This window comes from Orycteropus afer, unplaced genomic scaffold, assembly GCF_000298275.1.
Source record: "Orycteropus afer afer isolate SDZICR_OR568_19922 unplaced genomic scaffold, OryAfe1.0 scaffold00209, whole genome shotgun sequence".
Lineage (NCBI taxonomy): Eukaryota > Metazoa > Chordata > Mammalia > Tubulidentata > Orycteropodidae > Orycteropus > Orycteropus afer.
The window spans coordinates 734,207-751,095 of NW_006921796.1; the positions used below are offsets into that span (position 1 = coordinate 734,207).

Below are 16,889 nucleotides of genomic sequence, written 5' to 3' on the forward strand. Positions count from 1 at the left end.
ATGTGAGAATCATCTGTGTATGGCTAACTCACTCACTAGTCTGTGGGAAGCAGAGATCAAGAGCCATGAGTAGGCCGTCTGTGCATTGTCAGCACCTAGAACACGTTCTGGCATGTTCAATAGATGATTACTGGATGATGGATGGATGGATGGATGGATGGATGGAAGGAAGGAGAGATGAATGGTTGGAGTTCTGGAAGAGAGCAATGAAAATGAAGCATCCTAGCATTGCTAGACAGAATTGACTAATGAGAGAGTCAAGAATAATAAAAGAACCATAAATGTTGGTTAATTGCAGATGCATACAATCATGGTCCAAGTCCTCTGGGGCTGTTTCCTCCTGTGGAATCTCAACATGGCATCTTCTCAGACCATTTACCCTGGAATCAAGGCAAGGGTGACCCAGCGGGCCCTGGACTATGGTGAGTGGGATGCTCTCAGAAGCCAGGATGCAGCCTACCCAAACCCAGCAGCTCATAACTTGGGGTATCTCGTGGCTCAGATAAATTCTCCTGTGGGGTGATCCAGTCCCCACTGTGGGATGAAGGAACCCTGAGTGGCACAAATGGTTTGCACTTGACTACAAACTAAAGGTTAGCAGCTTGAACCTAACCAGTGCCACCATCCAAGAAAGGCCTGGCCCTCTTCTGTAAGGATTGCAGCCACAAAATCCCTAGGGACCAGCTCTACTTCTGACACATAGGGTTGCCATCAGTGGGAACTGACTCAACAGCAAGAGGTTCTTGTTTTTGTTTTTTACTGTGTGGTGATCCAGTCACTACTATGGAGTGATCTAGTCCCTTTTGTGGAAGACAGGCCAACTGGCTTTTTGTCAACTCTGTCTTTTCCCCAGTTCCTCAGCTGGCACAGAGAATCTAAAATTAAACTATCTTGCACAATTGTTAAGTGAACTATGATGTGTGTAGAAATACATATCAGAAATACATACCTGTTGTCCATCCTCATTATTTGAAAATTCCATATTGCAAATTCACCTACTTGCTAAAATGTGTCATCCCAATATCAACGTTGTTGTTGTTGTTGTTATGTGCCATCGAGTTGTCTCTGACTCGCAGCGACCCCTCCTTGGGTTTCTGAGGCAGTATCTCTATGGAAGTAGATTGCCTAACCTTCCTTCTGACCCAATATCAATAGTTGTAGCTTATTCATGGTCATTTGCAGACATGCGCATATACAGGGAGCAAAAAGTTTGAGTTGCCCGACCCTCACATTCCAAGCTAAGGTCAAACAAGGCCTTCTTGTTTCAGCTCATTCTGTAAACATGTGTTCTTTTCATGGTCTATGTAGTGCCACATTTCTCATATTTTTTGTGTTTTTTGTTGGTGATATTGCTATTTAAAATGCCCCCAGGCATAGTGCTGAAGTGCTGTGGTGCTGTCTACTACTCTTCCTAAACACAGAAAGACAGTGCTGTGCCTCATGGAGAAAACACAGGTGTAAGATAAGCTTGATTCAGGCATGATATAGCGCTAATGGTCATGAATTCAATGTTAATGAATCAATAAAACCAAAGCTAACCTCATTGTCATCGAGTCGATTCCAACTCATAGCGACTGCCATTGGGTTTCCAAGGATGTTAATCTTTACAGAAGCAGGGTAGTAGGTAAATTTGTGTTTCAACTTAGCTGAGCCTGGTTGAGTGGCTGAGCAGCTGGTGGTAGTTATTCCCCATGATGAGACTGGCAATCAGCTCTGTGGTGGGATCTACCATAAGCAGCTGAGTAGCTGCCTTTGGGATGCGATCTGCTCCCTGTATATAAGGAGAAGCCTTGGGAATAGTCTCTAGCTTATGGCATGTGTGGACTCTGCATGTAGCCATGTCATTGTTCACCAGCCTGCCATGCTCTGCTGACCTTGGGACTTACAATGGACTTGAATTAATGACCTGCCATGTGGTTTGGTAACATCAGGACTGTGCCATTTTATTTGTCGACCTTGGGCTTGTCAGCCTCAGCAGCCAGTAGCTGCCTGAGTGAAGAGATGCCTCTAGCTTCAGCGGGCTGGGAGCAAGAGGCAGAGCTGAAGCCCAAGGTTGAGGGGCTTTCACACAGCCCCTAGGGCCTGGCACTTTGAACTCAGACTTAAAGCCTCCAAAACTGTAAGAGAATAAACTCCTATTTGTTAAAGGCTTCCCATTTGTGGTATATTCTTGTCAGAGCGGCACTAGGTAACCAGAACAAGCAGACTGCCTCATCTTTCTTCCACAGAGTTGTTGGTAGGTTCAAACTGCTGACCTTTTGGTTAGCAGCCAAATGCTTTAACCATTACAGCACCAGAGCTCCCCATCTATAGCAGAACAGTTAAAAGAGCAGATCTGAAGTCAGTCCACATGGGTGTGAATCTCAGCTCTGCTCCTTTCCGAGTTACATGACCTTGGGCCAGTCAGTTCTGTCATCTGGAAAATGAGGGTGATGACAACAAGGGTGCCTATCTCTAGTGTTGACGTGAAGATCAAATGAGATAATCTGGCTGAGTGTAGCATGGGATAAAGAAGGCAGGCTTTGCAGTCAGAACCTTTCCTTGAGCATCTGCCATAGCCAGGGTCTGTGAGATGTGTTTTATGGTCCCTGTGTTGACTTAATTCCAGCAACAACCCTATAAAGAGGTGTCGTCAGTTTACAGAGTGGGAACCTGAGTCTCAGAGGGGCTGAACTAAATTTCCCAAGTCACACACCAGTAAAAGATATGAACTCAGGTCTGCTCTGCCTGTTCCCACTGCTTCTGTTCTGTCCTCTCCTCCTGAGTCCTCCAAGCCCTGGATAATGAAGTTCACTAGCTATGGGCTCTTGGGCAAATTAGTGAACCTCTCTGAGCCTCAGCTGCCTCCCAGGTGAACTTGGCTTTCCATGAAGATCAAAAGAATTTGCGTAGAGCGTAGACAATCCCAGCACATAAAGGCACTCGATGATATATTGTTTAATTTAATCAATTATTTATGACCCCATATTTTTCCAGGAAGAGATTTGGCATGGCTATTCTCACTGTTGTTGTTGTTAGCTGCTATGGAGTCGGTCCCACTCACAGCAGCCTCACACACAACAGGATCAGACTGTTGTGATCCCCCCGGTTTGCAGTGGCTGACTTGGAAGTAGATTGTCAGGTCTTTCTTCCTGGTCTGTCTTATTCTGGAAGCTGCACTGAAGCCTGGACAGCATCGTAGCAGGACACAAGCCTCCACTTGACAGACAGGTGGTGGCTGTGCCTGAGGTAACCGAACCCGGGTCTCCTGCTGGAAAGGCGAGAATTCTACCTCTGAACCACCACTGCCCCCTTTCTATTATTAGTAGTAGTACCTGCAAGATATTGATTAAAATAGAGATGATGGTAATAGTACCTACCCAAGTTGTTTGGGGAAATAAATAAATAAATAACAAATAAAGCACTTAGAATAGGGTCTGGCAATAGCAAATGCCCAAAAAATATTGGCTCCTGCAATTTTCACATGTGTGAACAGACCCATCCAGTCACCATTGGTCTCCTGTTACATATGAGGACATAGAGATTATGTAAATTGCAGTCACATAAGCTAGTAAATGACAGCGTTGGGATGCAAACCCATGCTGTTGGATAGTACCTTTGGTTCTGTCTTTACATCCTTTATGGTCTGTATTTACATCCTCGTGTTACAATATTCATGGCACTTTAGAGGATAAAATCTGCTCTTCTTTATCTCCAACAAAGATAGAATAAGTGGAAATAAGCTTAATTGCAAAGAAAAAGGTGAAGGCAGAATTTCAAATCCATACTAATAAAAAGTCAAGGTTAAAAGTAAAAGATCAGTTATAATCACTGTGTAAGTTACTTTCTCAAGCTCTTTATTGTAGAAGAGGGAACTTTATCCCCATGCATTCAGAGAAAGGTGGTCTATGGCACTATTTTTAAAAAGAAAGAAAGAAAGAACCCACTGCCATGAAGTCAATTTTGACTCATAGTGACCCTATAGTAAGACACAGGAGAACTGCCCAGTAGGGTTTCCAAGGCTACAATCTTTACAGAAGAAGTCTGACACATCTTTCACCCATATAACATAAAGCCTGATGGGTTATTCCAGAATTAAATGAAAGCAGTGGTTCTTAACTTTTTGGAATCCTAGAATGCATTTAAAATGTGGATGCTCTCCCTTGAAAAATGACATACACACACACACATAACCCACTCATAGTCATTCATAAGAATTTCACTGAGCTCAGATATTTTCTAGGGCCCAGGGACTTCAGGCCAAAAACTGCTGAGCTAAAAGAATCTGGAAGAAACAGAGAGAGTGGAATAACTTTCTGGCATTTGCCGTAGCACATGGATTCTTGGAGGTAAACTGCCCAGATTGGACTCTGAACTGGCTCCCCCAGTTTTTAGATGTGTGACTTGGGGGAGAACTAATGTCTCTGAGGCTCACTTTCCTCACCTGTAAAATGTGAGTGATGATAATAACTTTGTCCACTGAAAAGAATGTGTCATACTTATCCTACCTATCACACTGTGCTGCGATCAAGTCCTTTAGTGCATGCCACACAGTGAATATTTCTCATATTAGCTCTGTGGTCATCTGTAACACAGAGACAATAATATCCACTTTGCAGAGTTCTTATCTCCTAAGTATCTGAGAGAATGCCTTACTTACTAAGTTGCACTTGTACAGTCCGTGGAAGCAAGACTAGGCAATAAACTTCCGTAAAGATTTACCACCTCAGAAACCCAATGGAGGTCACTATGAGTGGGAATCGACTCAATGGCAGTGAGTTTGGTTTTTTGTATGTGTGTGTATGGTTGATGATATTATATCACTATCGTCTTTGTTATTATCAATAGACACTTTGTTTCCCTCACAGGCATTCAAGCTGGGATGGAGACAATTGAACAAATGATCATGGACAAGAGCATCCCAGATTTAAAAGGTTCTGAATCTCTTGAATTTCTGAAGGTTGATTATGTCAACTACAATTTTTCAAAGTAAGTAAAAGAGGAGAGCATTTTTAGCAGTGAAATTAATCTGTAAAATCTCAAGGTGCTAGATATATCACCATATGATCGGGTGGAATGCCTAGACCTGCAGAGCGCCAGTTAACCTTTGATAAAGGCTTCTCAGCTTGTTGACTGACATGATAAAGAACCCAAGAAAGAAAGGCCATGTCATTGACAGAGTGTGACATTTGGGTCAGAACACGAGTCCAAGTCACATCTTGGCTGCCCACTCATTGTGTGTACCCAGTGTATCCTGCTCTGAGACTCAATGTCTTCATCTGTAAGATGAACATTCTAATTCCACACAGATATCAACTGAGGCCACCTTGCCCCTTGAATTCTAAATGAAGTTCTTATTCATTCCATCCCTTCTTCCTACCCCCATAAACCTGGATACGGAATTCAACCACAGTCTCTAAAAGAAATCTACTCTCATCAAGTCATTTCTAATTTTAGGAATTTAGTCAAGACTTCAGAGGTCATAGGAATGGCTCACAGGGCACCTCACCTCCCGCCCTCCCACCATCTAAACACACACACACACACCCTATCTTTCATTTTCCTTCTTCCTCTTTGCAGCAACAAAAATTGCCTTTCTCAGCATCATGCAAAGCAGTTCCATCCACTCCTGAGCATCAAACTATTTCTCTTTCTGCTCTAAATACTTTTCAACATAATTTTCCAATTGGTAAAGTTCACTTCCTAGAAGAATTTTGTTGGCAGTTATAATCATTTCTACCACGTTATAGTAGGAGCTCAGGTAGCGTAGTGCCTAAGGCACTTGACTGCTAACCAGAAGGCTGGTGGTTCAAACCCACTAGCCACTTCTCAGAAGGAAGGTTGAGCAATCGATTTCCGTGGTGATACCGCCTCAGAAACCCAAGGAGGGGTCACTATGAGTCAGGTCCAACTCGATGGCACATAACAACACAACAACACCATGTTATAGTAATAAAATCAAATGTCAATAATCAAAACCAAATGAAGTAACTGTCAAAGAGTTAATGCTCACTCTGTAAAATTAAAAGCAAAGAGATCTATTGAGGATAATACAATTCACAAATTGGGGAAACGCAGGGCAGAGAGGAATCGACCAAGTGCTCCAAAGCTTGGAGGAAGGAGTGTGCCTTTAAGATCTCTGGTATCATAGTGCCTATGGCATTTGACTGCTAACCAGAAGGTTGGCGGTTCAAGCCCACCAGCCACTCCTCAGAAGGAAGATTGTGCAATCTACCTCTGTAGTGATACTTCCTCGGAAACCTAAGGAGGGGTCACTGTGAGTCTGGTCAGAGTTTAAACACTCTCCTCAGAGCAAAGTTTTAGGAGCTCTGGTAGCATAGTGCCTAAGGCACTTGACTGCTAACCAGATGGCTGGCTGGCGGTTCAAACCCACCAGCCACTCCTCGGAAGGAAGGTTGGGCAATCCTACTTCCGTAGTGATACTGCCTCGGAAACCCAAGGAGGGGTCGCTATGAGTCGGGGCTGACTCGAGGGCATATAACAACAACAACAAGAAGAAGAGACGGAGTGTGCATGACAGTCACATTGTGACCGGGTAAGTACATTATCAGCAACTCTATTTTCCACTACCTTTTTACTGGAGCATCTTGAATAAACTTATTTTCCTACAATCACTTTCATGACTCCCATCTTATTTACTAAGAGTGGCATGGGGCAAGAGCCAGACTGGTTCAACAAGATGATTGATAGGGACCAGGGTTTCCAGTCCCTTCCAGGCAGAGACCCAACACCATACGCATATGAATGGGAAGAAGTCAAGGTTACATTCTCATGAATGAAGAAGCAGGAGCTTATGACAAAATGCAGTTTTGATTCAGACCTTATGTCAGCCATTTTATTATACCAAGTGCCATAATTTTAGAGGTTTCCTAGCACACGCAGCTATTGAGCATTTGAAATGTGATTAACGAAACTGAGGAACTGATTTTCTAATTTATTTCATTTTAATTTTAAACTGACACTCAACTCAGTTATTGAAAAATGTTTAAGTATGTTTGGAACAATTTGGGTGAATTTTCTTTTTCAACTGCAAATTTCATAACATTTCAACACAGGTCAAGTATTTCCAATGAAAATTCATTGAATTAAGATGTATCATGAGTATAAAACACCTAGCAGATTTTGAAGATTTATTTTAGAAAAAAAAATATTTCATTAATAATGTTTGACTATTGCATATTAAAAGGATAATATTTTGGATATATTGGGTTAAATTTAAAATATTAATAAAATTAATATCATTGGCCTTTTTAGTGACTGCTAGAACATTTTTAATTATGTATGTGACTTGTATTATCTTTCTGTTGGACAATTAGAAGGTGATTTATCTAGTATCTTTTTTTTTCAATACGCATGGCCTTTGACTCAAAAATTTCACTTCTTAGCACCTCTCTAGAAAAATATGTGTACAAAAGTGGCATGTATGAGGATGTTCACTGAGGTGCTATTTATAATACAGAAATACTAGGAACAACCTAGATGCCCATCAAGGAAATAATTTTTTTAATGGTACATCCACAGCTTAGAATATTTTGCAGCAGTTATAAAGAATGGATTCAATCTACATGTATCAAAATGAAAATGTTTCCAAGACATAGTAAATGAGTATCTGCTAAGCTCTTCATTAGGGTAGGACTCAGGATGTGCGAAAGGAAGTAGGTAGGAATGAATGCATAAGAGGGAAAATAGCAAATAATCATTTCTTAGCAGCTATCACATTTATGTTAAAAATATTCCTAATCTTGGTTCATAACAATGCTTTTCTCCTGCACAACACTTGTACACACATGATCTCATTTTTTCTTCCCAACCTACCCATGAGTAATACTTTCTCTGAGTGATTGACTGAAAGATGTTAAGTACCTTGCCCAAGGTTGCACAGCTTAATCAAAACTTGGCTCCAGTTGAAGTGACTGCACAATGCGTGAAGTGGCATAGCCTAGTGGTTAAGAGCACAGCCTAGAGATAGACTGAGGAGGGTTCAGATCTGGTTCTACTACTGTACGTGATTTCAGCCAATTTGTTCCTTATCCTCTTATCTTTAACCTGGAGATTGCAAAAACAGCAACTATCTCAAAGGGTTGTTGTGTGGGTTAAAGTGAACTAATGCATATAAAGTGCTTAGCACAGTGCCTGGAAGGTAGCAACACTCAATAGACGTCGATGAAAATAAACTATCATAAAGCATATGGCCATCTATCTATTGTGATTACATGTAGCCCATGGCCTCCTAGTTGCCTGTTCGACAGTCTAGAGAATCCTAGGGGAAGTTAACTGTCTAAAATGAGTTTCTCACCTATGGAGACCCTGCCCACATTCGGAAACAGGAAAGGGGTCAGATTTAATCGTTGTCCCTATGACTGGAAAGTGGCATTGATAGCATTTAGACGGCATTTATGCCACATGTCCTGCAATGTGCATGATAGTCCTTTACGGAAATAGTCGTCCCATTCAAAATACTAATATCATCCCCACTGGAAAACTCTGAAACAGCTAGAGGAAAAAATAATGGTGACAATGTTGTATATTTTTTGTGTGTAAAGCTATAAAGAATTGGATTATTTTATTATTTGCAATTTTTTTTAACACATGTTCATTTCTCCCCTCAATTTGGCACAAGGATCTTCCTGCAAAGTCCTTGAGGGAAATTATAAGGCAGCACACAGAAATGGCACTGCAAACGTCAGGCTCTTTCTTCTATAGACAGATAGGCTGAATGGATGCATGATGAATGGATGAATGGATAGGTAGATGGATAGATGGATGGTTGGATGGATGTATAGGTAGACAGATAGACAGAGAGCTGCCATCCAGTCAACTCTGACTCATGATGACCTTACAGCAGAATGAAATGTTGCTGGGTCCTGCATTGTTCTCATGATCACCAGCATGTTCTAGTCCATCGTTACAGTTAGTGTGTCAATCCACCTCACCAAAGGGCTCCCTCACCCTCACTGGTCCTCTACTTCATCAAACGTGACATCCTCCTCCAGTGATTGATCCCTCCTGATGACATGGCCAAAGTAAGCAAGTCAACCAATGTTCTGTAGTGATCCATAAGGTTGTCACTGGCTAATTTTCAGAAGTAGACAACCAGGCCTTTCTTCCTAGTCTGTCCTAGGTTGGTAACTCTGCTATACACCATAGATGACCCTGCTAGTATTTGAAATACTGGTGATACAGTTTCCAGCATCACAGTAACATGCAAACCACCAAATTCCAACCAACTGACAGATGGGCAGTGGTCCCCCACTATAGGAATTCACAGTGGACCATCAGTTCTACAACTGTGTTTCCAATTTCCCTTCAGAGATGTGCTAGAAAACTCTGTTTCTTGTTTTACAGCATCAAAATTAAGGCCTTTTCATTTCCAAATACTTCATTAACATTTGCGCCTGGAGTGGGAATCAAAGTGCTCACCAATCATGGCACCGCCAATGTCAGCACAGACTGGGAAGTCAAGTCTCCACTTTTGTGAGTATTCCACTGAAGTCTGCTACTATACTGGAAAAATAAGGAGCAAAATGGAAAATGTATAAACTCGCCAACAATTTAGATATTAGGCTTCTTTTCCTTAGTCATTAACACTCCTTCTCAAGACCATTTTTTTTTTTCTAGGAGAGATTTAAACTGGGCTATCATTCAGTGGTTAAGGGATTCTGTTACTAACCAAGAGGTTAGTAACTCACCAGCCCTCCATGGGAGAAAGATGAGGTAGTCTGCTTCCCTAAAGATTAACAGCCTTGAAAACCCTGTTGGGCAGTTCTCTTCTGCCCAATTTGCTACAGAATTGACTCGATGGCAGTAGGTTTTGTTTTTCGGTATATCATTACTCTAAGGTACCCTGGTGGTGCAGTGGTTAAGCCCTCGGCTGCTAACCAGAAGGTTGGCATTTTGAACCCAACAGCTGCTCCACAGAAGAAAAACGTGTCAGTCTGGTTTCATAAAGATTTATAGCCTTGGAAACCCTATGGGGCAATTCTACTCTGTCCTATAGTGTTGCTGTGAGTCAGAGTTGACTCAACAGCAATGGGTTTGTGTTTGGGGATCGTCACCCTAGTGCCTCTGAAAAGCATATTTCCATTTAAGAAAGAACAATTGTTCAAAATGTCATTTAAGATTCTCAGAGAGCTAGAGGTCCTGATGGTCAGAGCAACAGACATGTGCCTCAACATTTTAGACACAGCAATGGATTGCTGAATGGTCTTAAGCACTCATTCAACACACTTCCCTATCTGCATTTTGTTGTTGCTGTTAGTTGCCGTAGAGTTGATTCTAACTCATGGTGACCTCATGTGTGCAGAGTAGAACTGCTCCATAGAGCTTCCAAGGCTGTGACCTTTCTGGAGTAGATCTCCAGCCTACCTCTGGGTGGGTTTGAACTGTCAACCATTCAGCTAGTAGATGAACCTATCACCATTTGCACCACGCAGGGGGTCCTTCCCCCAATAAGCAACATCTGAGAACAAATGTGTGCATTCATTGTTCACAAAGTCATCCACAATGTATTGAGTGCTTAATCTGTGTCAGGCCAGGCACTCAGTCTTGGGAACATGAGGATGAATAGGACACAATCCACTTCCACAAGGATCTCACAGACTATATTTAACTGTCACTTTCCCCATGCAGGAGCCAGGCCCCTCCAGAATAAGGTGCTTCCAACTTTACTTCCAATGTTCTCTACCCAACCAACCACTGTGTATGTACAGAGCTCAATACATGCTCAGCCATAACCAGGGCAAGAACAGTCAGGATGGAACAACCACAGGGTCCCTAAAGCACTCATCATTCACAGATTCATTACGTCATTTATCCAGTAAATATTCATTCAACGCCTGCTCTAAGCCACACCCTGTTGTAGGTGCTGAGAGTCCAGAGGTGGCCATGAAAGTCCCTGACCTCAAGGAACTTAAATTCTGTGGGCAATCAAAGAATCAAGTACCAGCTCCACCCCTCTGCCCAGGCTGGGGTGACCTTGCACTTTTTCCCTGAACAGCCAAGATGCAGGAGGAGCTGATCTGTTTCTCTCCGGAGCCTTCTTCACTGGTATCCTTATCCTGTCTCGAAATGACTTTGGTCACCCAATCCTGAGGCTCCAAGACTGCCAAGCTCAAGTAAGCCACGCCCACGTCTCATTTTCTGGAGAACTCAGGTGAGTGAGAGAACCAGGGCAGGCAGTGGCTAGTCTGGGGCTGGATTCTCAGTCAGTCCCTTGGGGGAGAGTTATGAAAACCTACAGGTTTTGATCTCTGAGTAAGCACCTTTACTTATTTTCTTTTTTCCCTAGTGTCCTGTATAACTCCTTTGCTGAGCCCATGGAGAAACCCATTTTAAAGAACTTAAATGAAATGGTAAGTCTTTAGAGATTAGACAACCACAGTGAAATGCCATCAGCAGTAGTTCTGCCATCCTTTAATCATGTCTTAGTCAATATATATTTATTGAGTGCCTACTGCATTCTAAGCACCATCCTAGGCATTTTCATACACAGTATCCTTTGCAACTCAAGAACAGTTTCTCAAGTGCCTACTGTGTACAAACATTGTGGTAGGTACAAGGGACACAGAGATGAATAAAACAACATCCCTTCCCTCAAGTTGCTCACTCTGGGCTGGGCAAGCAATCAGCAAGACCTTATCTATTGTCTACTTAGAGAAGGCAGGGCTTGAGCTGGGTCTTAAAGCATAGGTAGGGTTTGGGGAAGAAGGAAGGACATTTCCAGCAAACAGAAGCAGTGTACATTAAGATGCCTTCCAAAGCTGTAAGTATCTAATTCTAGAAGTCAGGGAAGATAAAAAGACAGAACTATATATCATCTTTCCACTGCTGCCTATAACTTCCCTGAACCCTTTCCCTGTATTCTGGGGGAGGCAAAGACAGGGATGAGGAGGACTAGAAGGGAGGAGACTTGGTGTTCCTGGAGGGCAAGTATAGATCTGGCTATCTCTGGCTCCTGAGTGCTCAACTCAGTGCATGGCAGAGTAGAGGCTTAATGAAAGCCAGCAAAGAAATCATCATGCACAAACACTAAGCATCTCCTGTTCTAGGAAGTTGCAGAACTGGTAAGGGGACTCTAGACTTTGTGATTTTTCCCATGACAGTCTTTCTTCAGAGGGTCCTGCTAGCATAGTGGTTAAAAGTGCTTAGCTGCTAAGAAAGGTAAGCAGTTTGAACCTACCAGCTGCTCTGCAGGAGGAAGATGTGGCAGCCTGTGTCTGTATTTACAGCCTTAGAAACTCAAGGGAGCAATTCTACTCTGTCCTGTAGGGACACTATGAGTCAAAATCAGCTCAAAGGCAGTGCATTTGGTTGGATTGGTCTTTCTCCTTCCTTACCTGGCAAGTGCCAAGGGCCAGTGAATGGGCATATTAAAGAATGACATTAAAAGAGTGTGCTGTCACCTTCAAGGACCCTACATTCGATCATTCCTCTGTTTGAAATGAGGCATCATTCTTTGGCCTTGGACAGGAAGCCAATGAAGAATAAATTATGTCACAGTCACTCAGCTGATAACTAAATGAATGGTTGGCAGTTTGAACCCACCAAGCTCCAAAGAGAAAGGTCTGGTGATCTATGGGGCAGTTCTACTCTATCACATGGAATTGCTATGAATCACAATTAACTCAACCTAACATATACAACACTCAACCAATAAAATTTGCCTAGAGTCTATATATATGGCTTAGAGATAATAGATGCTTTGCTTCTATAATTCCTTCTGTTCCACCAGAAGATAGAAAAGAAGGCTCAGACCACAGCTGTCTAGGTGCCAGATCAGATTTTAAATTCTAGCCATATACCTCCATGCAACTGCTTAATCTAAGTTTCTGTTTTCCCCCTCTGTAAGTAAGACACAATGGCACATGCCTTTCAAGGTTGTAATAAGGATGAAGTGAGGTTAAAACAACAATAGCTAATGTTTGCTGAATACTTCCTATGAGTTGGGCAGTTCTACATGGACTGCCTCCATTTCCACTCTCAATAATCAGGCAGTTAGAATTATTATCCCCATGTCACAGATGAGGAAACTGAGGATATACAGTACAAGTAACTTGCCAAGGGATTCACCCCTAGGCAGACAGATTATGCTCCTAACCACTGTGCTAAATGCTGAGTACCATGCCTGACACATAGTAGGTACATCAATGTTGACAGTCTTCACCCCTCTATACGAGTTGCCATCAAGTCAGCTCTGACTCAGCAAACCCATATGCATCAGAGTAGAATGGAGTTCCATAGGGATTTCAATAGCTTTTTTGGAAGTACATTGCTAGGCCTTGTTGTCCATGGAGCCACTGGTGGATTCAAACCACCAACCTTTAAGTTAAGAACCAATTGCAAACTGCCTGTGCCACCCAGGCTTCTGATTCACCCTTCTAAAGACATTGCTTAATCTGTTAAAGACTAATTTTCTGATCCCAAAGCATGGAAACTACAAACTGGTTCTTTCACTGCTGATCTATTGGGCTCTCAAACTAGCCCAGGGGAGAAGGAAAGGTACCTGTGCTAAACACACCAGGCTAGGCCTGCAGCCACTGCCAATGGAGGTGAGAGGCAGGTGGCACCCTGGCAATGGGGAAAGGGATAGTCACTGGGCAGCAAGTTCTTCAAGTGTGACAACAGCAGCATGGACATGCCCTGTCATGCCACAAAGAGAAAAGCAAAGAGCTTGCTCTTTTAGGGGGCTAACAGGGTGTAGTCCTGGTTGCCATGGTGATTAGCCAGTATTCAGTGAAGGGCAGCTCATTCACTCATTTGGGAGTAATTTAAAGCCCACAGGCCTCAACCTGTTGAGGGGAAAGGCTTGATGACCACAGGGAGATGTCTCCTAACCAGATGGCCTATGCTCACAGGATCTAGGGCCGTAAATAGGGGTCTCTAGCCCAATATGATAACCTGCTTTCTTCCTTTCTTTCTTTTTAATTCCTTTTGTGCCCAGCTCTGTCCCATGATCACCAACGAAGTTGAAGCATTAAATGGCAATCTCAGCATGCTGGAGGGTGAGTCTTAGAACCATACCTTCTGGATGGTTCTCTTCCCACCTTCAAATGCTAGTGGTCTCCAGGTTTGCTTTTCAATATGCAGCACAGCTCCAGCTCTTCATTGTGCCTTACTCTGCAAACCAGAGCCACATGAGGGTGTCTAGGAAGGCCTGTGTATAGGGCACATGCTCTTCTGCTACTAACCAACTTCCCGTCCAACTTCACCTCCACTGAAGGAGAGGGTAGCTTCAGAGGATTAGATGCCACTTAGGGACCTAAACACTCATGAGCTCCAATCCCAGCTCTGACACAAAACCCATTCTCTTCAGAATGATACATGCCCATCTGACCAGGCTATTCCCCTGCCATAACCCTTTCAGTGGATTCTTGCTGTCTTCATGATCAAGCCCAAAGGCTTTACCATGGACTATAGACTCACCATGCTCTGGCCCATCTCTTGGCTTCATCTTGTACTTTTCCAACAATCAATCTGCTTTTCTTGCCCCCTGTATCTCTTGCCTTTCCTCTCTCCTGGGAGAGCTTCCTCTCCCCTCCACTCATTTATCCATTTCATAGATATTTACTGAGTGCCTATTTCTGTGCCAGGACTGTGCTAAGCTCTGCCCTTCCATTCTCTGTCCCTTACCTTTCTCTTATTTTGTCCACTTTTCTTTACCTTTTAAGACTCAGCTTAGCCATAATCTCTTCTAAGAAATCTTACCTGACAGCCTGCACCCCAAAAAGTCATACCTCCTCTATGTTTGCATGATACATTGGAAATATTTCTCCCTTTGCACTTTCTCTATGCCTTCACCAATGATGTATTGAGCACTTGTAATAAGCAGGGCTCTGTTCTGGATCTGAGGATGCAGCAATAAACTGTAAAGACAAAAATCCCTGTCCTCCAAAATTGGATATCCACTTGTAGAAAAATGAAACAAGACCCATAGCTCATACCATACACAAAAATGAACTCAAATGTAAAACTCAAAAATCAAAGATAGAACAGGGGCAAACCTAGGGGCCCTAATTTATGGCATAAATAGACTATCAATCATAACCCAAAATGCACAAGCAGTAGAAGAGAAACTAGATGACTGGAACCTTTTAAAAATTAAATTCTTATGTGCATCAAAACACTTCTCCAAAAGGGTAAAAAGAGAACATAAAGACTAGGGAAAAATATTTGGCTATGACATATCTGACAAGAGACTAATCTTGAAACTTTACAGAAAACTTCAACACCAAAAGGACAAGCAATCCAACTAAAAAATAGGCAAAGGGTATGGACAGACACTTCATTAAAGAAGACGTGCAGGTGGCCAATAAACACATGAAGATACAAATCAAAACAACAATGAGATATCATCTAACCCCAGAAATAATAGCAAAATTCAGCAAGGTAGATAATACCACATGCTGATGAGGTTGTGGAGAGATAGGAACTCTCATCACTGCTGGTGGGACTGTAAAATGGTACAGCCACTGTGGAAAACAGTATGGTATTTCCTTAAAATATTAGAAACACCATTTGATCCAGCAATTCCATTACTAAGAATATATCTTTAAAAGGGGTAGCTCTGGTGGCATAGTGCTTAAGGCGTTTGCCTGCTAACCAGAAGGCTGGTGGTTCAAACCCACCAGCCACTCCTTGGAAGAAAGGTGGAGCAATCTACTTCCATAGAGATACCACCTCAGAAACCCAAGGAGGGTGACTTCTGGTAAGATGGAGGAATAGGCAAACAAGCGATATAGACCCTCTTCAACAAAGAAAAGAAAAAACAATGGACAGAGATACAGAAGATAACCCTGGATCCTGAGCTTTGGAAGGAACTATGCAGAAGTGGATTAGGCACGAACTAGTGCAAAAACATGAATGAAAACAGTGAGTACAGAGATGGTTGGAGCTGCAGACTGCCAGCTACTCTGATAGGACCAACAGCCTGAATATTTTCAACTGGTGTTGGGACCTGAGAATTGACCTTTTAAAGATCAGCCCTGGTCACCAAGGGCTGCAGGGATGACTGCACTGGTGGCCTATGACTAGGATGGGAATCAGTAAGGAGGGAGACAACCTGAGCTGTTGACTTTCCGCTGTCCGGTGGGTGGAGCCATTTTGATTGTTTACACGCAACAGCCATTTTGGATATTTAAAGTGATCAAGGACACAGTCATTTTGAATGTTTACAAACAGCAGCCATTTTAGATATTAAAAGTGATCAAAGATGCAGCCACTTTGAATGTTTGTAAGCGGTGGCCATTGTGGATATTTAAAGTGACCAATGGTGCAGCCATTTTGAATCTTTACAAGTGACAACTATTTTGGATTTTAAAGTGATAGCATTCTCATTTGGATTCCAGGGACCTAAGAATAGGGTGTATTTGCCAAGGTTGGTAGGGACATACAAGAGGCTGACAACAGGAAAGGAGTCAGGTGGTAAGTGTATAAGTGTTATCAACTAGTGAATAGAGGAGCACAGCACAGTATCCTGCTTGCGTAGATAACATACAAACAAAACAAAGAAAATGAAAATTGTGGGCCAGTCACTCCAACATATAATCACCAATTAAATATAAACATAAAAACATCACAATGCCTTGGAGACAACAGAGCATCACGGTTCACACAAAGAAGCAAGATAAAGCAGGAGAAACAAGGGACCAGGATACAGACCAAAACACATGCCTGAGGAAGACGCAGCATTAGAACTCCCTGACGAGGAATTCAAAAGAATTATATTTAGGTATCTTCAAAGGATTGGGAGATAGATCAAGGAAAACACAGACAAAACCCTAGAAGAATTTTGGAAGAAAATTGTTGTTGTTGTTGTTGTTGTTTGCCGTCGAGTCGGCCCCGACTCATAGCGACCCCTCCTTGGGTTTCCGAGGCAGTATCACTACGGAAGT

At 42.6% G+C, this 16,889-nt stretch overlaps 1 protein-coding gene across 1 annotated transcript in view; it reads left to right on the forward strand.

Moving 5' to 3' along the window:
• Positions 1-310: 310 nt before the first annotated feature.
• BPIFC (BPI fold containing family C) overlaps positions 311-16,889 on the forward strand; it is a 62,904-nt gene continuing 46,325 nt past the window's right edge. Inside the window, exons 1-6 of the mRNA XM_007948227.2 lie at positions 311-422; positions 4,848-4,968; positions 9,346-9,474; positions 10,997-11,152; positions 11,288-11,351; positions 13,940-14,000. Of these exons, the coding sequence (XP_007946418.2) occupies positions 311-422; positions 4,848-4,968; positions 9,346-9,474; positions 10,997-11,152; positions 11,288-11,351; positions 13,940-14,000 (643 nt within the window). The remainder of the gene's footprint in view (positions 423-4,847; positions 4,969-9,345; positions 9,475-10,996; positions 11,153-11,287; positions 11,352-13,939; positions 14,001-16,889) is intronic.